A 24,350-nucleotide genomic window follows, 5' to 3' on the forward strand; every position below is an offset into this window, starting at 1 on the left:
TCGCTATTTCCATTCATAAATCATCCAGGAAGGCTGTGGTACTGTGTGGCAATGTGTCTGAGATTGCAAAGGTCCAATACGCCGCCTGGTGGTATGCGGCCGATGTTGCACTTCCTTTGTGACTCTGTATGACTCTGTGTATCATTGAAAGTCATCCGGGCGGAGTTTTCTAGTAATGTGGATCAAGATCTTCACCCGATCGCATTGAATCACTTTCGGGACACCCAATTTATTATGCTGTGGGGGGTTATGGCGTGGGCCAAATGGACATACGATCTAGCAGATCAAATCAAATAATTGGAATATTCTTTTTGGAATCTCATCGGCCACAGGTAAGAGCAATTTAACGTAAATTTCAGCTTGGTTGTGCATTGTTTTCATAGCCATCGCTCTGATCAGCGTATGCTGTTGTACTAACGAATGCTGTTATTGACAATCAGAAACTACCCCCCCCCCTTTCATGCATGCATGATGGAACATAATATACCGATCATATGCATTTGAATTTTTTATAGCGTGTAGCGTGTATAGGGACAAAATGCCAATGGAGTAAGTATAATATGCGTTGCGGGCTATTACTAGCCTCCCAGGAATTACCCTAGACCATTCTAAAACCATACTTATATTCACCACGGTATAAAACGAGAATGTATCGATGGAAAAAATATTCCTTTTTCACATCTTGAACGATAGATACTTGATGTCAAATGGGCCATAGTATTGCATCCATAGCTATAATATTTAAATGGTTATAGTTCTGCATACATTACAAGGTGAGCGACTTCCACCGTTTACAGCGGTGACGGTAGCTACTACAGGATGAGGCTAATCCGTGGCGTCCAATGAGTTAATATGCATGTAAACAAACTCACTGACCCAGATTTGAGTTACTGTCTATGAGGGGATTTTCTTGGCTTTTTTTAATAATCAAATACATGGGAACACATGCCGTAGAAGTTACAGTCATCTTTCTATCTCTTCTCACTCTCCACCCTCGCTGTCTCTTTGCTATACATCACTGTGAAAAAGCCCCTGTCGTGTCATGTCAAGCCCTATGCGGGTCACCATTAAGCTGATGCTTATATCATAATTATATTGTCTCTCTCTCTCTTTCTCTCGCTCTCGCTCTCTCTCTCTCTCTCTCTCTCTCTCCAGGACAACACAACTACCTGTGTGCCGGGAGGAATGACTGTATCATTGACAAGATCCGAAGGAAAAACTGCCCGGCGTGTCGGGTACGGAAGTGTCTTCAAGCCGGGATGAATCTGGGAGGTACGGAAAAAAGAAAACGTCACGACACCCTCGTGTCCAGATTTGCTCCAGTCACGTGTCTCTGATCTGGCATTTGAGTCAGCTTGTGTGAAACTCCCCTCAGCTAATGAGGAGCGATGGAAACAGGGAAAAGTAGGTCTTGCCTTTGTCATTGGAAGCCTTCGGATACCGAGTCACTGGGTGCATATGTGTGTGTGTTACCCACAGTGTGTGTGCTGTATATAGGTTATGTATAATGCATCTACAGCATGCAAGTGCTGTACTCACTGTATAGGATTCCATCTCCCAGAACAGAACATGTGACCTACTGTTAGATGTAGAGGAGTGTTGCAACAGGAGGAGCCGTTTCCTCAAAGATGCCGTTAACTGCTCTGTGGTTTTCATTTGCTCCATTTTGGGAACACTTGGACGGCAGTCACCAAACTCCCCCTCTTGCTTGACTGTTATGTTTCAGTGGAGGCAATGATGCAATATGCCGGTGGTGCTGCTGACGGCGGCAAATATGATCATAAGTCCATCACTGGGATATGGAGTATCATCTGGAATACTTTGCACATGTAAATACGCTCACTGATTCCCTACATCTCATTGCCAGCCTCGGTCCAAGTTGGAGGTTTGAAATGTCTGACCTACAAACCTCAAAACATTATACAAATTCATAAACTAATACAGTTTGAAATTTCTACAGCCTAAAGTAGGGCTGGGCGATATGGCCTAAATATGATATCACGATATTTTCTGACCTTTCGGCGATACATGATACGCATCACGATGTTTTTCTTTTTTTCCCCAAACAATTCATTATGAGGCTTACCAAGACAGTATTTGAGTTTGCAAGCTAACATTAAAGACAAAATAAAATACCCATGCATTTAGCATTTTTATATTATATATTAGATTTAGATTATTGGATTATTAGATTATTTATTGCATATATTTAGCAATGAGATATTATATGATTTAGATATGAAATATGATGAATTGAAAATGGGGGACCCTGATGTAAACAAGACGAAAGTCTTTCTCTGGTCTGCATCCTCCAGTCAGTCCACTGTTGTTGTATTGAGCTGTACTGTATTGTACCCATGCTGCAATCTGTTAATAACGTTTTCATTCATTCAGACGGCAAACAGAATCATTTTGATTGACAGTCGAGTCTGCCAATTACGTCACACTGCTTGCACCCGCCCTGCTGTTCTTAGCACCAATCGGCAAGCGCGTATACATTTTTTACTTCCGCCATTGGAGAGCTCAATGACAACAACAATAGCTCCCCGCGGCCGACGTTTAGCTTTTAGCTCCGCAGGAAGACTAAACGACTGGAGGCATAATGATTTTACTGCAACGGATGTTATAATAAAAGCCTTTCCATACATCTGTCTGATTGAAAACTTTATTAACAGACCGCAGAATGGGCACAACTGAGTCAGCACGGGCTGAGATATGAACGACTAATGCTTGCTATATCTAGGTCGACCTCGGACGTTGCTATGTAAATACGCTGATGTTATTGAACAAGTCAAGTCAAGTCAAGAGTTTTAATTGTCACGGCATACAAGTATACAATGAAATGCGGGTGGTCTTGCACATGTAACTATATAACGTTAATGCCACAAAACGAATGCCTTTGTTATCACAAGTAGTAACTTTGATGCAATAGTGTGTGTGTGGGGCGGCGCTGTTCAAAAGTTTCAACGTGTGGACCAGATTGACGCGACACAATCCTCTTGGGCAAAACATCACGATATCCACGATACGTTTAAAAAGTGTATCGTTAATGAACTGTACCCGATATTTATATAATATCGTCATATCGCCCAGCCCTAGCCTAAAGTATATAATAGTATATGGATTATAATATAAGGCACATGGTGATAGCTTAAGTATGGTTCTATGTAACATTTAGGCCATATACAGTAGACTAATTTGGGGATTGTTGATGTAGAAATTAACCATTTATGCAACGTGACAACTCAAGACCCACTGAAGGAAAATATTGCAAAATGGAATGAAACTACTGGTCATACTTATCCTACTAATTATGATGCATTAATTTAAACAAGAAAGCAGTATCATTGTTTAACTTTTGGCATAAGTCGCCATCTTAGACTCACACTCTGCAACAAGGGAATTTCATGCTTCAGTGTCAATCATTTTCTTTACTCTGCATCTAATGAAATCATTTTTGCCATCAACTTCTTTTTAATTTTGTATGTATTTTCCTTGAGGTCAGGAAGCGAGGAATGTTTTAACGAGTAACAGGAATGTTCATATCCTGTGCTGTATTATACTGTTTAATGTATCTGAAAAATGAACCATGGTTAACAACGACAAAGTATGATTTCATCAGAAGAAGAAGAAGAAGAAGAAGAAGAAGAAGAAGAAGAAGAAGAAGAAGAAGAAGAAGAAGAAGAAGAAGAAGAAGAAGAAGAAGAAGAAGAAGAAGAAGAAGAAGAAGAAGAAGAAGAAGAAGAAGAAGAAGAAGGGTGGAATGTGACTTCTTGGCCGGCAGTGATGGGCTGCTTGGCTCATGGGTGCATGTCAGCAATGTAAAGAATCAATTGACCTGATCTCAAACATGTTGCTCAATTGCTGCTGACAGAACTTTGTTTGTCCGAGGGAAGCAACAGTTGCGATTGGAGGATCAAGAAAAGAGGGCAGGGTCTGAGATGAGGTTAATTACAACACTCAAGTTGAGGTGAACTTTGAGCTCCATTTCAGCTTTTGAATATCGTATTCCTATATTCCCCTGAGGACAGTTCATTGTGTATGTGTGTTACATTTACTACTGTGTCTCGTGGCAAGTAACAAGAGAAGAGACTTTGTCCACCCCCCATACTAATTGCACTTTGACAGTCAATGTACAGCTCCATAAAGAATGAATGAATGGAAACAGCGACTGTGAGCGTAGCCAGGATGCATTTGCTGTGGATGACGGTGCATTTTCTACCCCAGAACTGATAGCATTACTACAGTATGAAACTCAAATGGTTTGGAGAAATTCCAACTAACTTTACGAGTCCATAAACCCAGTCTCCCCTTCACGTTACATGTACATTGGTCTGGCGTTAACACTTTCAGTGCCGGCCTCCATTTCCTATTTACCCCGTTGAATGCCGTCACCCACTTCAATGATGGAGCTCTCATATTTGCGAAAGCATAAACTATATCTTAAATTATGGCTTTGTGTCTAATATGGCCGTCGCTTATCAATGACTTGTTTGCAGTCAACATTGTCAAAACGGATTGTTTTTTAATCGGTTCATTTCCGTTTGATACCATTTTGAAAAGCGCTAGTTTCTTGAAACTTCCAGAAGATTTCAGAAGATTCTGTGATAATCGCCCTTTACTGGAATATTCTAGAATACACAAAAACGTTGTAATTTTTCGGCCTATTTATGAATCGTTTTCAAATAAACGCTAGATTATCGATAGTATATGTGTACGTATGCACGCTATATAGGCGATCTGAAAAATCGATTCTCTGATTTCCTCAAAGCGATCGCCCACACACATAGGGCGAACACTGAGATATCAGCGAATACAACTCTGATTATCCCAAGACTTGTAAAATAGATTCCTTACCTCAGATCAGATGTTCTCCAAAAAGATCATTCCAATTCCTGATCGCCATTCCAAAAATCGATAGCTTTTATTGATCCAACGCTACATACTGTACATATGTATTCCACGCTGTTCTGAGGCTCCACAATGAATCCGATCGGCTCGGGTTACATGCCTGAGAAGTCAAATGTGGATTCCGGATTTTTCTTTTCTCATCCATTTTCATTGAGTCCATTCCAAAAGGGTGCATTACCATCTGGGAGACGATAGGGGCGGTTTTTTCACATCTGATCTCCTACAGGGGCTGCATACCAACGGGAGACTCGGTTGATGAAATATGAATTCAGATCGCTAATAAAAAAATAAAATGATAATAAATGTCGTGGGCATTCAGGCATTGGGCTGATAAAACGTGATATGACGTTTTGGGCATTCAAAGTGTTAAGGTTGGATTTCTGGCTCTTATTTAATAGTTTCTGATCTCTTGACTGTTCACGCCAACAGATACTGGTCGGTCTGTGCTATGCTATATTAGCAACATATTGGCAGTATCCTGTAGATGTCCTGTGTCACATTGGTTCAACCTCCGACCTGTACAAAAGGTTTCATGACCCCCCCCCCCCCCACACTGTTAAAAAAACGAAATCAGTTGTCTCAGCTTTAATCATGAATAGACTTCTCACACGTGACGTATTTTCCGGCTGCTCCCGGGTCTCCAGTCTCTGCTGCAGCTGTAGAAAAATGTATGGACTATTAACACTTTAAGGACCAGCCACGTATATATACGTGTTTCGGTGCCATGCATTGTGGACCAGAGGCATGTATATAGCCGTGGCAAGTTGTTATTGTTTTATTCCATATTAATAACCGGTTCAAGATCCCCGATCGACTCTGCAGATCTACCCGCCTCTGTGGAATCGGCAACATGCAATACCGGCCAGATCCTCTTAGGGGCGGCATCGCTCCACTGCAGTATCATTGTGGGCGAATGGAATATTTAATTTTTTTACCCTCCAACGGAGTATCATATTACTCTGATCACAAACCAACAGCATGCACCGTGTATCACGTTTCGAAGCGGAGATTTCACCATGGAATAAGGGGATTTATCATCAACCAATGGACATATCGATCTACCAGATGCCAATCGATAACGGGGAAATGCTGCCGGGTATCACACGGGCTGACGGTAAGACATTTATCACCTAATTTATAGCCGGATCGGAGCTTAACGCAAGCAATCGATCTGTGAATGTGGCTACTTACACGGACACTGTATTGGTAATCAATAATACTAATCGACGTCCCCCGCCGCCCCCCTTTGATCCATAGATGCTCTGGGATAGTCCGGATCATAAGCAGTTTGTGTTATTTCATTAGCATATATACAACGGAAATGCCGTTGAATATAACGTTAGTAGCCTTTAGCTCTATAACTAGCTTTCCAGAAAATAGATGATACGAAATCTGCGATAAAGCTTATAATCACGGCGCTATAAAATGACAACCTACCGAGCCATTCTGAAGGGACGGTTTATGCACTCAATTGACAATGAGAATGGACAGATAGCAACACTATAAAGTATAGATATAGCTGTTAGAAAACCCACATGTTTGTTTACATTCCCCGGTCCTCTAGCCACTAATTAGATCGTCAAAGTGTTAACACATTGAGTGCCACGGACGCGTTTTGTCGTTAGTTCATGCCGATCTTTGAGTGCCCCCGACGCTATATAGCGTTTGTTTGTCTTTTTTTTTATTGGCGATTTGAATTCATATTTCATCAATCGAGCCGCGGGTTAGTGCTGCAGAGTCTCTCTGAGCTCAATTGGGAAGATACCGCCCCCTATCGTCTCTCCCTGTGTAACTGCACCCCATTACTTTACACTGACGAAGGGGGGGTGGCCAGTTTCCTCATTTTACTTTTCCCTCAAGCCAACTGAAGAATCCATTGTGCTCGCCGGCCCGGAAAACGCATGGATTATGTATTTACAGTACCCAACACTGTAATCAATAAGCGTGATCGATATTTGGAATGGCGATCAGGAATTGGAATAATCTTTTTGGATAACATCTGATCTCAGGTAAGGAATCTATTTTACCAGTCTTAGGATAATCAGAGCTATTTTCACCTATATATAAGCGTTTGCCCTATGCGTGTGTGTGTGGCTGTGATCGCTGATGAGGAAATGAGAGAATCGATTTTTCAGCCCGCCTCTAGAGCGTGCATAAGTACACATTATACTATCGATAATCTAGCGTTTATTTGAAAACTATTCATAAATAGGCCGGAAAAATGACAACGTGTTTGTGTATGCCAGAATATTCCAGTAAATGCCGTTTATCACGGAATCTATATATTTTCCTTGAAAACGAGGGCTTTTCAAAATGCTATAAAAACGGAAATTAACCGATTAAAAAACAATCCGTTTCAACAATGTTGACTGCAAACAAGTCATTGATAAGCGACAGGCAGATTAGACACATAGCCATAATTTAAGACAGAGATTATGCGTTCACAACGCTATCATTGAAGTGGGTGGTGGCATTTAACCATACTTTACCATGTTAATGGCCGGCACTGAAAGTGTTACTAGATCACTCCTAGCTTTGTCTGTGCTGTGGTCTGTGGTCCCGTGAACAAGGCCTTCTAATATACAATTATCTCTCTGATAAGGCCTTTTTTATTTTATAAAAAAAAATGTAACTAGCTTAGCATTGCAGATAAGGTCGCTTGACGTCATTTGGTCATTTAGTGTTAGCAATTTGGCTTTTAAAAATTGGAAAGTTAATAAAACATAATAAAATAAAATGCACCGGGTGAAAGGCCTGTTATCTCAACTATTATTTTCAAGTAAACCTTTTGGTTGAATCAACGAAATAGGAGTTGAATAAGCTAAACAGAAATTATTATTTGAACTTTAGTTTATTCAACAACAAAAAAGCCAGTGCAAAAGGCTACTTGAAAATATAAAATGTTTATAGTGTATAGGCCTAAGCTTTTTAAATGATGTGTTCACCAGGCCCTATGTAAACACCATGTAGTAACAGATCACTCTAGTATTGAGGATCATACGGTAGCACTGCTACGTCCAAAACAGGGTCAGGGTCAAAACATTTATAAAAAGTTAACCTGCAGTAGGTATTCTTTTAAGAGTCCATTTGTTTTTTACGTGTCCCTGAAAGACTATTGTGTGTCTATATCATATTGGAATGCGTGGGGGAAATGTACAAACAGGAAAATCACAGCATTGAAATATATGATTATTGCACTATTGAGTACAAGTGAGTAATGGACTTTGTATTGTTGCTCACGTTGTACTGTTTAACATGGACAGTCTCCAAGTCCTGATTCACATCCTAATGATTTCCACCATTACACTTACAACTTCCTCGAGGTTACAACTTCCTTCAGGTACACAGAAAACTGTACCATACGGCTTCCTGTGTTGAACCTGACATAGTTGTGTGTGTGTTTTTATTTGTTTTCATTTGACAGTGTCATCCTCCAACTGGACAGCATGAAACACGGATCATGCATATGTCACACAAAAATGGCAGGCAGTAGTCCGGCGTGTAAAGTACTGTACTTAACTCATTCATCGCTAGCGGTTGAGCGTCATACCCGAGATTTCTCTGGTTTTGATCTTTTGATCTTTTTCCTCTGATCCCCGTTCTAAACCATCATCCGGATCATTCTATGTGTCCCTGGCTCGTTTGCTACGTTGGAATTGCAATGCCGATATAATCTCACCAGGTGGCAGTATCACCTACCTTTTGAACTCAGAAAGAAATAGGTCAGGAGAGGCAATGAACGAACCCGACTATCGAGACTCGCTCTGAGGGGGAGGAGCTCTTCCAAAGCAATCGCCAGCAGATCTGCTCGCCTCAAAACCTATAGTGTCGTGGGCGGCCGGGTAGCACAGCGGACTAAGCGTCTGTCTACCATCGCAGAGACAGTGGGATCGAATCCAGCTGCGGTATCTCCGGCTTGGTCGGCCGTCCATACTGACACAATTGGCAGTGTCAGCGGGTGGGAAAGCCGGTGGGGTGGGTCCTGGTCGTTGTAAACAGCGACTCCTACAGTTCGGTCGGGGCGCCTGCACAGCGAGGGAAGGATCTGGGGGAGGTAGTGTGACCTTCCACACGTTACACTCCCCCAGTGAGAGTCCGCGCTGCCAGGTGAAAAGAAGCGGTGGGCTGGCTGCACATGTGTCGGAGGAAGCATGTGATAGTCTCCGCCCTCCCAGACCGACGGTAGGGCGTAGAGTGCGCAACGACCAGGAAGGGGATTGGGAATTGGCATAACGACTAACATTGGGATGGGAGAAAAACGGAAAAAGGAGGGGGGAAAAGATAAAAAAATAAAAATATTTAAACCTATAGTGTCCCGTAAACACGTGTAATTACATATAAACGAGTAATCGCGATCGCCAATGGGATCATTGGAATTATTCTTTTTGGATTACCTTCTGGCTAAGGTAAGGACCCCTATGTCTATTTTACCGAACCTAGCTGTAATGTTTCTGTAACGATCACAGTTTTGTGTTTTACCGGACGTAAAACATGCTCGACAAACACGATCACAGTTTTTAGTTAAACAGTTTTTTGAATGCACATATGTACATGGTATATACTCTTGATTTGGGAGTATTTGGGGTTTCAGGGGATCAACCAGAACAGTTTGGGCTTATTGCATATAGGGAGTTTTATCTCACGATCTATGGAAAAAGACTGGATTATCTTGGAAATGGACGATGTTTAGCGTGTAATAAACTACAAATTACAGTGTGTAGAAAGAAAATCTTTTTTACATGTTGGACTAGAAATAGTGTCTGTCAAATGAATCATACTATTGTCTCCATAGCTATAATATAGAATATACAATAGTGTCCGCAAAGATCGTGAAATATCGCGAAAATGGTCATGAAAAGCTGGCGCTAGACAGTGAAGGATGGGGGAAGCTTATGGCGCTCAATGTGTTAAGTACAGGTTGTACTTGTACTTTACTTGAGTATTTTCAATTGTAGTGAGCGGTATACAGAACATTTACTCTGCTGTGTTTCAAAGCAAACAATCCTGCTTTTTACATTCATCTGAATTATGCAGTTATAATAATAATTCATTACATTTATATAGCGCTTTTCTAGACGCTCAAAGCGATCCCCACATTGTAGGGTGGAAATTGCCTCCTTCACCACCACTGGTAGCACCCAACCTTGGGCTACGCAGGCTCAATGGCTGCCATACACTGGCACCAGGCACGCGCACACATCGGCTGAACAGCTCAGGAGATGTGATATCAGCCAATTAACTCATTCACCACCACGCTGTTTTCCCATCTCTACTCAATGGCGCCAGCGTTATTGACCATTTTAGCGATGTTTGCGGACCCATCGTGTGTTTTGTATTATAGCTATGGAGACAATAGTATGGCTCATTTGACAGGCATTGTTCATAGTCCAATACTGACTAACCAGTTAATTTCTTCATACTGTAGTAGCGAGATATGACGCGCTATATGCATTATGCCCAAATCATTCGGGTTGCTTGCCTGAAACTCAAAATACTTCCAAATCAAAGGTATATACCATATACATATGTGTCTTCACAAAATCATCAAGGGGGGGGGGGGTCGTTTTAACTCGAAACTGCGATCGTTACCAAAAGCATGTTTTAGGTCCGGTAAAATACAACACTGTGATTGGTACAAAAGCATGTTTTAGGTAAAAAAAAATACCAGCAGGTTACCTAAGATAGACCTTACCTCAGTCAGAAGGTACTCCAAAATGAATAAATCCCAGTCGATCCCATGGCGATCACAATTACTTGTGTATATTGGGCATGGCTACCATACGGGAAAGAATAGCTCTGAGGCACCAAATCTTCCACCGATTGCTATATCCTGATCCACTCCGAGGCGGAAGCAGCCGGAGGTAAGTCAGTACTGGAAGACAACTGATATCCCCAGTTCAAAAGGTAAGCGATACTGCCACCTGGCGGGATCCAATCGTCATTGCAATTCCAACATAGGCAGCTGTGCCAGGGAGACCCAGGCAGCTCCGAGCGAGTGTTTAGAACGGGGATCAAAGGGAAAAGATCAAAGGAACTACAAACGAGATATCTCGTTTTTGGCGCTCAAGCGTTGGCGACGAAACACGAGATTATTCGTTTTTGGCGCAGAAAGAGTTAAGGGGAAGGGATGATTAGGTGGCCTTGATGTCAGAGACCTGATTGGGAATTTGGCCAGGAACGACGGGGAACCCCCTACTCTTTGCGATAGGGTTCTTTAACGACCGAATTCAGTCAAGACCTGGGTTTAGCATCTCATCCGAAGGACGGCACTCGCAGCTATACGTTACTGACTAGTCCAGAGGACAGAGTGCCCCCTGCTGGACAACAACACCACTTTCCGACAACGGCCTTGACCGGGGCTCAAACCGGTGATCTTCCGATCATGAGTCCGGAGCTCTACTCATGTAGCTACAACCATCGTAAATCAGAATATGGATCTGTTTCACTCCAGTGTTTACAAACATTACCAACCTAAACAAACCCTCTACAGCCACAGAATAGAGTGATTAAGAACTCATGAGGTCGCCAAACCCGTAGGCGGTTTACATTATCACAAAATAGCTCAGACCTGAGAGGTGTCTAGTGTTAGTCCTTAAATCAAGAGCTCAAGTCAATCAACTACAGTGGAGATGATGAAATTAGCTATGAAATGATGACACTCAGGGGAAGTACTTCACTGCAATATACTGTATATGACAAATAGGCTTGATCAACAATCATCTGATAAAAACTCTTGTGCCCCCCTCTCCATAATAGCACGGAAGTCCAAGAAGCTAGGCAAACTGAAGGGGGTGAGCGAGGACCTGCCGGGCTCCAAGGACGGACAGACACCCGGTGGTGGCGGCGGTGGTGGGTACTTGTCCTCGGAGAAGGAGCTGAACGCCAGTACGGCGAACGCCATGGTGCCCCACGGGCCCGGGGTGGTTACGCCTTTCCTGCCGCCCTCCATCTGCAGCGTGCTGGAGCTCATCGAGCCCGAGGAGGTGTTCTCTGGCTACGACAACACCCAGCCGGACACCACCGACCACCTGCTGTCCAGCCTCAACCTCCTGGCTGGGAAGCAGATGGTACGCATGGTGAAGTGGGCCAAAGTACTACCAGGTTAGTGAGCAACCGCACAGAGTGCTAGTGTAATGGAGTAGGATGTACTGTAGTATGATACTACAGGCAATGCTGTTTGTAAAAGAGTACCTGTATGTGTGTAGTATTGGTACGCTTGGGGGAGGGGGAGGTCCAAAACTATTTACATTTAGATCGATCGATTCAGGTTTGAGAGACCAGGGTTTAACCTTTAAGGTATAAGTGTTCTCAGGTTATTTGGGTTATTAAGTGATGAGAATTATGAGTATGTCAATGATCAAGGTGCCTGTGACTGCGGCATTCCGCTCTGAGCTCTCGCTTGTAAATCCTGTTTTTAATGGAGGGAATGTTGTTGCCGTACTTTGAAGTGGTTGTTGTTCAATCATACAACATCTTCTCGCTCACATTGTGTGTTGTGGAGCATACACACATTTGTTTTTCAATATCATGTTTGAGAATTAGCCCGCAAAGCATTAACAAGATTACAGGCAGAATCCTATTTTAAGCATAACTGTAATCAAGATTAACATATCAAAATAGAACAAATGTATGCCACTGTTGTCAACATTTATCATATTGCAGATTTCTTAACCTGTAAGCATAGAAAGATAATCATTAGCGATGAGGTGAGAAAGTTCTCAGTCAGTCAGTCAGTCAGTCAGTCAGTGGGAGGTGTATTCAAAGATGCCTTACAGGTAGCACTTTGAAGCTGTTTAATTTGCTGTATTGCAAATATTTGATACCTCCAGGGTGTCTGCTTGCTATATCCGCCTGGACGTATAAATAGAAAGGAGCCAGACGGAGGGGTCAAAACTAGTACCTCCGTGAGGCTTCCATTTAGACTTGACTATGTTAACAGTTCCAGGTGGGAAGCCTCGTCCAGCCCGCTTCGAACAATACCTGTATTCACTGGGACGTCTGTGGCACTAGACTACAACAATAAATACCTATGGAGCTACTTGAGTATATACTATATTATAATACGTCATTCCAACCCTTCCTCAGTCACTCGTACCATGCGGGGGAAGCTCAAGTTGAAGGTTGTCATCCTGTTTTGCTTGACACCCTACTCTCAATCTCAAGGTGCTCACTGGGCTCGCATAAAATTATCTTTTTAATCATTCCGTCCTATGTTATTGATTTTGTTTGTTTTTCATTGACGTATACATTCGAGCCAGTCTTTGGATTCTGACTGTTGGTTGGTGGCGGCTCCGTTAGCGGGCGAGGTCGCACACAGCCCCCACACTTAACCCATTCCAGAAGACGATGATACCAGAGACACGCACAGCGCTTGGCAGTGGCGCATCACTGACTATTGACATGCGTGGACCGAAATAGTCATTAAGCCTCACTAAGTCACTTGCGTGTCCTCAGCTGGCCTACGCTGTAGCATGAGGATGGAGGGGTTAGATTGAGAGTGTGATAACATCTCCCTATTCCACACTCTATTTCTGGAGCTCTGTAGACAACAGGCCAATCATTTGAGGCCATGGGGGGATTTGTGTAAAACAAGAGCGGGTGAATACTCTGGAGCAGCTCTCATGTCATGAACAAATATTGGCACAAACAAGGCACCATGCTACATTGGCATGCATAGGCATGAGGGACAGTACACACACACACACACACACACACACACACACACACACACACATACACACACACACACACACACACACACACACATACATACATACATACATACATACAAAAACGTACCCCCCCCCCCGCACACACACACACTAGGTGAATGCCTCACAGGTTCAAGTCAAGTCAAGTCAAGTCAAGAGTTTTAATTGTCACGGCATACAGGTATACAATGAAATGCGGCTGGTTCCTGCCCGCATCTATTTTGCTCAACTCCACTCACGCATAATGCAGCAGCAACCCGCCCTCTTCTCATCAGCTCCATCTCCTGTGTGTGTGCTAGGTTTCAGGGGCTTGCCCATCGAGGACCAGATCACCCTGATCCAGTACTCCTGGATGTGTCTGTCCTCCTTCGGCCTCAGCTGGCGCTCCTACAAACACACCAACGGACAGATGCTCTACTTCGCCCCCGACCTCATCTTCAACGAGTAAGTCAAGTCTGCGCTCACATGAACCTGAAATGAAGGCATGTTTAACACAATAATTGCCAAGAACGAGTATACTTGTTATTGCCCGCCATGCGTTCAGCGCCAACAACGAGTAACTCGTTTTTGGGATCGTTATTGCGTTTATTCGCTATATCTATTCATAATTCATAGCTGCAGCCTCTGTATACCCTTCAGACCCTGTCTGAGCTGGCAGACGGTCAATACCGCCCTCTACTGCCTTGCGGAGCTATTGCATTCCATTGGAAAGGGGCTGGTGTGTTTTATGACCCGATCTGAGCCGTGCGGGCGGTGTTTAAATACTCGGGCGAGCCAGGGGCTTACAACGACGGCATGGAATACTAACCCCGCCCGCCCATTCATGTGTAGCGCTCGGTAATGTCGGGGACATGATCGCTGTGGATAACTGGAATAGCGATCAGATAATTGGATTCTTTTTTTTGCATTACATCAGATACCAGGTAAGGACTCTATATATAAAACCTTGCGTTGATCTGATATTTCTTTCTACCGCGATCAAAGCTATCTGTGTGTAGGTGTATGTGCTTATTACCGTTGACTGCGGTGGGGGGGGGGGGGCGAGCGCCCCCCCTACGAGGGCCATTTCATGTATGCACGGGGAGATATAATAATGATAATCTAGTGTTGATTTCAGGATGATTACATAATCAGCCGAAAAGATGCCTTTTTCTCGTATTTTTCCTGGAATTACTCAGAAGCACCCAAACCATACTCTATTCAAAACGGTATAAAACGGAAATGTACAGATGAAGAAACAATCTGTTTTGGGCATGTTGACTGGAAGCAACTCACTGACAGTCGACGGCGTTATTAGACCCATAGCTATAATATAAGATATATTTTAAGCACTCGCAAATGTCGCAGTCTAAAACTATATCCATTGAATAAAGACCTGGCGCTGAAGGGGGATCAGTGCACCCTGCTGCTGGCGGTCAATGTGTTAAAGGGGCACTTCACAGAATAAAAAATGCTGATTTATTTTGCACACAATCTCACACACATTCAAAAACGGTAAAAATGTTGACACACATTCATTTAGTTTGACAGTTTTGAGAGTACTTTAAATTATTTTGAATAAGGCCACCGTGATGGCTACCAGTGACATTGAATCGTTGTGTTAATTACAGCTCAGTGAAATGATAAGGTAGCAATCCCTATAAGACAAGGTATCACTGTTTTTTTCATTTTGTGGAGCTGTAATTAACACAACAAAAGGAAAAGAAAATAAAAAAATGGGAAACAGTTTTTTGTGTAAGATTATGTGCAAATTAAATCAGCTGTGTTTTTTGGTGAAGTGTCCCTTTAAGTGGTCTGCAATGTTTTAAGTACCCCTTGATTTTTATTAATGTGTGTGCATGGATTAAGGCATTTTAAGTCCTTTTTAAGGGATGACTCTTAGTGAATACTGCTTGAATTGCCCTGCTTGGCAGCACCCCCCGGTTATTTCAAAGTAAGTTTAAAGGGCATTTAAAAGGCTGTTTTCAGTTACCTTTTCAACATGCCTGTGAAGTGAGGAAAAATTACTCTTTCATCTTGTTATTACCTTGTGTCCTTGGATCTCTGTGTGTCTATGCATGCAAAAGAATTTGTCTAAAATTCCATTATTATAGCACTGCAGGGACATACATACTGTAGAAATTCCATCCAATAGAAGATGATCATCGATTATAAAAAAAAAATAAAAGTATAAATTAATGATCTCCCCTCGAATTATGTCAAATCTCTCTTCCCATCAACGATGGAGTGAAGGCTGACATCACTGTCACCTCAGTTCAATGTTCAAATCAGTTCCCGGAAGAGTCTAAGCCCATTTCATCTTGGAAATCCCAATTGAATAATGGAAGCGAAACACAATTTTTCTTTTTTGCGCCATTTTGCGGGGAGTTTTTCCCCACAGTGTAACTTTGCGGCAGGTAACATAAACAGTGTCAAGGTGTTTTTCCTTGAATTCTCTTTTTTATTTGGAGGTAAAGTTGGGAGATCACACCCCGATACAGCCCCATGGGGTTCCAGTACACCACTGTGGTTAAGTGCCAACGCTTCAGGTATCAAGTGGTCCCCAAGAGTGTCACTCAGGCCCTTGTTACACTGAGTGTTTTTGTGCTCGTTTTTATACGTTTTTGAATACGTTTGCTGTCCCTTTTACACAGAAATGCGTTTTTTGGCGGATACGTTGTGGCCCTACTGAAAACGCTAAATTGTGTTTTCCGTTTTGGAGTAGCGCCAAAACTCGCCGACGACAGTCGTGTAATCTGCACAGAGCCGTTGTTGCGAAAACGCCCATGCGCAGTAGATACCATCTGCGTGCCCTTCCGGTGACAGCAGAGCTGTCCCAAATAGCTGCAGCTACCATGTGTTGTCAAGTTATTGTTATAAGGACCCCAGTCCAAGCTACAACAGTCTGCATTCCCTTAACAATTGTTTGTATTGAGCCGTATTGTATTGTACCCATTATGCAATATGTTAAATAAAGTTTACATCCATTCATTCTGCTAGCATTACCGATTGCATGAGAAGGCACGACAACGCCTCTACTTCCTCAGGCGCCTAAGGAAGTTCCAAGTCAGTCAGAAGATCCTTAGGAACTTCTACTCATGTACAATAGAGAGCATCCTGACCGGCAACATCACCTCCTGGTTTGGGAATAGCACCGCACAAGACCGTAGCAGACTACAAAGAGTGACACGTTCAGCCGAACGCACAATTGGAGGGGGGCTTCCCACCCTCCAGAACATTTACAACAAGCGGTGCAAGGGGAAGGCTAAGAGAATTATTAAGGACTCGAGCCACCCGAACAACTGCCTCTTTGAACTGCTGCGGTCAGGCAAGCGATACCGGAGTCTTAAGGCGAGCACAGAAAGACTCAGAAGAAGCTTCTATCCCCAGGCCATCAGGCTGCTAAACGAACAATAATCACTATGCAACAACCATCAAATGCACACAGCACACACACCCACACGCACACACTCACTCAAACAAACAACACACTGCAGCACCCACTCTCCACACTTTAGATCACACAAACACACTTACACTTTATATTTATTGATAAAGGATTTGCACTACAACTCGTACACCTACTGTGAATTGCACCTCGTCCCATTTCTCCATTTCTGCCTTGCACTATATAGTATTGTATATTAGTACACTGCACAGTATTGTATATTGTATGGTAACTACGTCTATTCTGCATCGAACATTGTACATATGTCTAAACTGAACACTGTGACCTCATTTTTTTTACTTCTAATTTTACTATGTTATTTTATTTCATACTTATCTTGTCTTGCACAGTCTCTGGAGCGCAACAGTAAGAAGCATTTTGTATAAAAGTATTCTGTACTTCTGTATGACAACTATTAAAGAAACTTGAAACTTGAACTTGAAACTTGAACTGGCTAACGTTAGCTATCAGACCCTGTTAGCTCAGAGCTCCTCTTTCAATCTTAACAAGCATTAAACAAAATGGCCCAGTCATCTATTCACCTTTGTTTAATACACACGGCGTTGTCTCTAATGTTATCTAGCTACTGATAGCTCCCGATATCATCAGTTTGGTGCTGGCTAACTAGCGTGAGCTAACGTTAGCTTCTAGCCACAATGCTATACTGTTATAATGGCATATTCCATTCACGTTAGCATGCAGCTAACAATGTAGCTAACAACGTCACCGATCTTTTTTGAGACTAAACTATCCGCTCTTGGTGGTCACTTGTGTTGATGTTAGTTTTGTTTCATCAACAAATGAGAGGCAGAACACACAGTGAATGTATCCGTTTTGTTTATTGCACTTTTATTACACTTTGCTGAAAAGAAGTGCTGCATTGGGTAAATAGGCAAAGATGGCGGCGCCCGCCTTGTTGACATTTTCTTTGCAGGAAGTGTATTGGCACATTCAAGTTCTGATTGGTTGAAAATTGCCTTCATGTTCGCCACCTACTGCCACCTACTGCTTTGGCAGTTTACTACATCACTGTGTTCAGGTGACAAAACGAAAGTGTGACTCGCCTCCCGCTACGTTGCGGCGAAACTCATGTGAAAATGAAACGAAAATGAAACGAAAGTCTAACCGCAGCCTCAGTATTCGCTAGGGGTGGGGGGGGGGGAATCGATACGTAGTAGTATCGTGAACATTTGCGATACTTTGCATGGCGATACTGTATCAATACAGGGACGCCAAGTATCGATATTTAATTATTCATAAAAAATTCTAATAAAATAGTTTTTTCTTTTTTTTTATAAGGAAGTTGCATTGTTCATTTCAATACCTGTAATAGTACAGTAGTCCACACACACACATGTGCATTCAGTTAAGTTGGAATATGAGTGTAATACAAACAGTTCAATTTGTCAGGTACATGCAACACAGATTACAGTGTTTACATTGATTGATTGATTGATTGAAAACTTTATTAACAGATTGCAGAATGGGTACAGTACAGTGCAGCTCAATAATACATACAATTGTTAAGGGGATGCAGACCAGAGAAAGACTTTCGTCTTGTTTACATCAGGGTCCCCCATTTTCAATTCATCGTAACATATGTGACATACATGACATACCGATAGACAGTACTGCTACATCTATACATTTATGACATACCAGATTTGCAATTACAGTACTGTTTGTGATACAAAAAGAGTCCAGAAAGAAAAGAGTATATACATTAGACGTAGAAACTGTACATTGGATTGGGTAGGTGGGGGTGGGGGGGGACTGTACATTGGAGGTGGATGGGTGGGTGGGGGGGGGGGGGTTGGGTAGGATGGGTGGGTGGGGGACACTGTACAACTGTACAAACAACACTGTACATTGGATTATTGACAAGACCATACTTGGTAATTTACTGTACATTGGAGGGGGTTGTGTTCGGACAGAGTTGCAGTCTCCCTTAGGTGTTTTTTGAGAGTGTTTTTGAAAGTGGGTAGTGATTCACATTCCTTTACAGCTTTGGGTAGGGCGTTCCACATTGATGTGGCATAATTGCGAAACGTGTTTAGTCCCTTGTTTGAGCCGAATCTGGGTTTAACATGATTTGTGGAGCTCCCTCTGGTGTTGTGATCGTGGTATTCACTGACCTTTGGGAAGTATTTTGTCATGTACATGGGTACCTTGGTCGTGTAGTGTATCTTGTAGACCAGGCCCATTGCAAGTTGCTGTACTCTGTCGTCTACTCTAAGCCATCCTAGGTTGTCAAAGTGGGCAGGGGTGAGGTGGGTTCTAGGAGTAAGGTCAAGCAGTAGTCTGACCAGTTTGTTTTGACGACACTTCCTGATTCTACTGCGCAGGCGCACCAACCGACCTGTAGGAGTCGCTGTCCACAACGCCCGATCCCCACCCATCAGTTTCCCACCCCCTAATACGGCCAATGTGTATTAGTACGGACGACCAGCTAAACTGAAAGCAAATGTGGAGCGCTGGGCTCGAACTGACGAGCCCAGCGTCTCCAGCATTTCATGGCGAGCGCCTTGCCCACTACGCCACGTAGCCGCCCCAGGAATGTTGGAGAGTTAAAGGAATGCATTTTTCTACAGAGCAGTTTTCCTACAACAGTTGTTCTCAACCTTGTTTGTTTCAAGTACCCCACAAATTGATACAAATTAGTATGTTGACCCTCATTTGATTAGATATTGTCTCTGGGAATCCCATCTGAAAAGCTCTTTTTGTTGTTGGCTATGATTTAGTCCAGCATTCTTCAGCTGAGATAACAATAGTCACACTTCATAAGTTCACACATATCCCAAGGCTCTAAACTGTTTTGCACATTTTAATTTTGTTTGACAGTTAATGATAATAATAATGCATATACTCTGTCAATATGTATATACTCTGTCAATAGGTATATACTCTGTCAGGATCTATGGGTAACAGTACTGAATATTTGAATACCGTATATGTCACAAATGTATCAGTACTAAATACCTGTATGTCCCTATGCCATAAATGTCATGTATGTTGAGTACGTCATAAATGTCAATATGAATTGAAAATGGGGGACCCTGATGTAAACAAGACAAATGTCTTTCTCTGGTCTGCATCCCCTTAACAATTGTGTGTATTGAGCCATACTGTATTGTACCCATTCTGCAATCTGTTAAATAAAGTTTTCATTCATTCATTCATTCATTAATTCCTCCTGTGATGTCATCAGAGGACACTGAATCCTTGTGTTGCGTTAATTACAGCTCAATGAAATGATCATCATCATTTCATAATTTTATTATGTGATGACATCATGGGAGGAGATATTCAAAGTCATTAACTCAGAATAACTTTCAAACTAAATTAATGTGTGCAAAACAGTTTAGAGCCTTGGTTAGTGTGAGATTATGTGCAAAATAGATCTGCATCAGTTTTTCGGTGAAGAGTGCTGCTTTAATGTTCATTGGGCCTATTGACCCTATTTTTCTAAGGACCCAAATGATACTCCCCCAAAGACCCCTGTGGTTCCTCAGACTCCTGGTTTAGAACCACAGATCTACAGGGAGTCCAGTTGCAGAGAGGTTTTATACTAATTTATTTTTTTAGTGGGGAGCGATGATGGACTTAAAACACAGCCGTAGAGTCTCGCTACTCAACCCTGGCGGCCCCTAAAGAAAAGCCCTTGTACCTTCGGATGGTTCCTTAATCACGTCAGGCGTAGCTGATCAAAGCCCAGCGCAGGGGGAGTCAATGGGCCGCGTGATTCGCTCCAGTGTGTTTGAACAGGGGAGCAAGTGGAGGGGAAAGCGTACGTGGGGAGGCCGTGGGGCATGTGATGCCCAGTGAAATGATATAGAACTGAAGCAAAATGGAGAACAGCAGCCCCTGTAGGCAGCCTACGCTAGGGCACCATGCTCAGTGACCTACATGTTTGCAGAGATTTCTTTTAGTTCGTTTTCCCGGTTTTTATGGGGAAAGTTAGTGTAACTGACTCTGGTGTCTTCCATCGATAGATACGTGCTGTTTGGAATATGAATTGCAACAAGAAAAATAAATGAATGATCTCCATTTCAAATTGTATTTATTTATTTTTGGCCCTTTTCTTTATTTTTTTATCACGGATTGGGCCTTTAAATTCATACAGAGATTAGAAAAAATAAATCACATATTTATTCATCCGGTAAATGAAGATGATCATCAGGCCTGTCAGGTCAGAGAGGAAACCATCTTTAGCATGTAGCGCTGCCGGTTCCTCCTGCCTGCTGTCGCGGTGCGTGACGCGGTCACAGCGCTGCCTGTCCCGGTGATGGATGGGCTCCACTATTCGGGTTGACAATGCCGGTGAGACGTGAACCCACTGGATTTAGTGCCGGCCTGGACGCCACTCGGCCACTCGCTCGGCTCTCTGTCACAGAAGGATATGTTGTCACCGGCTGGTCTCAGGCCAAGTGGCCCCCAAACCGAGGATGAGGATGTATAGATCAAGGTTACGGCTTGATAACATGCCAGAGATTTATTGAGAGGAGTCGCAGGAGTTGTCTGTCTTCCTATAGCTGGCCTTTAGTAGGTCATCACTCAGCTGGTCTGTCTGTCTGTCTGTCTGTCTGTCTGTCTGTCTGTCTGTCTGTCTGTCTGTCTGTCTGTCTGTCTGTCTGTCTGTCTGTCTGTCTGTCTGTCTGTCTGTCTGTCTGTCTGTCTGTCTGTCTGTCTGTCTGTCTGTCTGTCTGTCTGTCTGTCTGTCTGTCTGTCTGTCCAGTCAGTTCATTCAGTTCATTCAGTCAGTCAATCTCTCAGTCAGTTGTACATTGTCAGTGTAATAATAAAAAAAAAATCCTAGAGACGAGGGGAGTGTGCATCCTTGTTTCCATAGCTACTTAGTGCTTATTGACTCAGGTCATGTATTGAATAGACAAATCTGCCCACTCAGCTCTCAGAGACAGTTTTGAGAGTGAATTACAACAGCAACAAAAAAAAATAGACAGTTGTGCATTTTCAAGACAAAGTAAGTCCACATAATCTAAGCGTTTAGCGACCGATGGGTGGTAACTTAGGTGAATGCTTGGCACGTTGCTGAAACATGTTTTCCCCCAGTGGACATGAAGAGTGGGTCAAGATGGAGCCAGATGCTAGATGGGATACAGGAGATATCAGGATGGAATGTATCTTTTAACACATTGAGTGCCACGCCCCTTCCGGGAAGTGACCACTTCCGTGCCGCCCATTAACCCCATGTAAACGTAGTTGTAGTTTGTAGAACTAAACCTATATTTTATAGTATCGCTATGGGTCTAATAACGCCCTCAAGTCTCATTGAGCTACTTCTGGTCAACGTGCAAAAAACGGATTCTTTTTTCATCCATACATTTCCTTTTGATACCGTTTTGAATATGAACATAGTCCGGCCGCTTCTGAGCAATTCCAGGGAAAATACACGAAAACAGCGTTTTTGTGTAATTCAATAAACACGTTGTAATTTTTCGCCTGATTATCGGATCTTCCTGAAATCAACGCTAGATCATCACTATTATCCTTTGTGGTGCACGCATGCAATGTGGTTTAGACCGGCGCCTCTCCCCCCCCCCCCCCCTCCTGCATCCCAACGGCAGAACAGCCAGACACATAAACACATATAGCTTCAATCGCAGTAGAAATAAATATCAGATCAACGCAAGCTTTCATATATAGTGTCCTTACCTGGTCTCTGAAGTAATGAAAAAAAAAAAGAATCCAATAATCTCATCGCCATTCCAGTTATCCACAGCGATCGTGCCTCCGACGTTATTGGACATTGCTCTTTAACGGGCGGGCGGGGTCAGTTGTCCAAGCCATCCCTATAAGCGTGTGTTTTGCCGGAGTGTTTAGGACCCGCCCCCACCCCGCAGCTCGGTATAGAAAATAAACTAACCCTGGTCTAACCGGGTGCATTACTGGCCGAAGGCGTTAGAGGGCGGTATAATACCGTCTGCCAGTTTAGACACACTCAGAACAGTATGCACAAGGTGCCCCGCTGAATTATGAATGGATATAGATAATAAAAGAAATACTGTGACAGAAACGTAGATCTACGTTTCCGGCACTCAACGATCGGACGACAGAACCATAGATCTACGTGAACGGCACTGAAAGTGTTAAGGAAGGGTTATGCAGGGTCTCCAATGAGGTTACGGTTAAGGTAAGGGGTTAGTTCTATAAACGACTTGTTAGGTGATTTGTGACTTGTAAGTTCTGGCCTTTGCAGCAATTGGCCGACAAGTGACAACCTGAGGGAACAGACGACACTTCCTGGAGGCTACTGTATCCCTTCTAGACATCGCCATGACACCATGAAGGCAACAAGAGGAGAGAAGCCACTGGGCCAGTTTTCAATGTGGGGTCTGGGGACATGCAGGGGGACCCAAGACAGATGGGAATAGTTACATTTAGCTCGTATTTAATTGACTAGAAGTCCAGTGAGAGAGTATGTAAGAATGACTGACATGTTTGATGACATTTTCTACGCTGTTTTCTCCTCAACTACATTATAGACAGTTGTGAAATTCTGAACTAAATCAAAGCTAACAACTAAACTCTTCTAAAATGGAGGTCCTCGAGAGAACATATGAATTTGTATTAATTTGCAGGTCCCAGACTCTTCTCCGATCTACCCAGGCAAACATAGAATGAGACACTCAGATGAATATGACCACAGCGGCTCCGCTTAAAATGAGCTGCATGGACATGCATCCAAAAGAAACAAAATGTGGATGGCTGTTCTCACCACTTTCACCTTCCTTTCCAAGTCCTCTGCTCAGTATTGCTTCCTGAACCGCTCACCATAGCAACAGGGAGGGAGAGAGAGAAAGAGATGTTTCTTTTTTTCCCTCCCCAAACCGGCAGCTCATTTTGGGCAGTGATTCAGCTAAATTGATCAGGGAAGGGAAGAGGGACAAAAAATAAGAGAGTTTTGAAACTCCAGCCCAGAAGTTGTATGAAAAGATGATACAGTATGCTTCACTTTGCAGAATTGCTCGTATAGCTACACAGTGCTGCTGGAATGCATTATGCACTCAAATCCATTCAGCCTCTTCTGCTCCCATACAGTATCTAGCCAATATGTTTAGTCTAGTTGTTATCACAGGGAGTGTAGTAACCCCCACCCCCACAGATTTATGGCAACGTTGAACTCTGAGTCAACTTTCAAGTCAAGCCTCCACCACTCGCATTGGATTCTGACGGTGTGTTGAGGTGACTCGACAGTGATTCAGAGCGTAGGGGTGGCGTCCCGAGTGGTGCTAGTGGTTCTTCTGGGACGATGTGTACCATCTGCGCTGCACATTGCTCAC

The 24,350-nt window shown here is 43.1% G+C and overlaps 1 protein-coding gene across 1 annotated transcript in view; it reads left to right on the forward strand.

The window, feature by feature from the left end:
- The window catches only part of nr3c2 (nuclear receptor subfamily 3, group C, member 2), a 383,204-nt gene that overhangs the window by 254,082 nt on the left and 104,772 nt on the right, over window positions 1–24,350 (forward strand). Inside the window, exons 4-6 of the mRNA XM_084318531.1 lie at window positions 1,156–1,272; window positions 11,668–12,012; window positions 13,922–14,066. Coding sequence (XP_084174657.1) covers window positions 1,156–1,272; window positions 11,668–12,012; window positions 13,922–14,066 — 607 coding nt within the window. The remainder of the gene's footprint in view (window positions 1–1,155; window positions 1,273–11,667; window positions 12,013–13,921; window positions 14,067–24,350) is intronic.

The sequence above is a fragment of the Notolepis coatsorum genome (genome assembly GCF_963971535.1).
Source record: "Notolepis coatsorum genome assembly, chromosome: 7".
NCBI lineage: Eukaryota > Metazoa > Chordata > Actinopteri > Aulopiformes > Paralepididae > Notolepis > Notolepis coatsorum.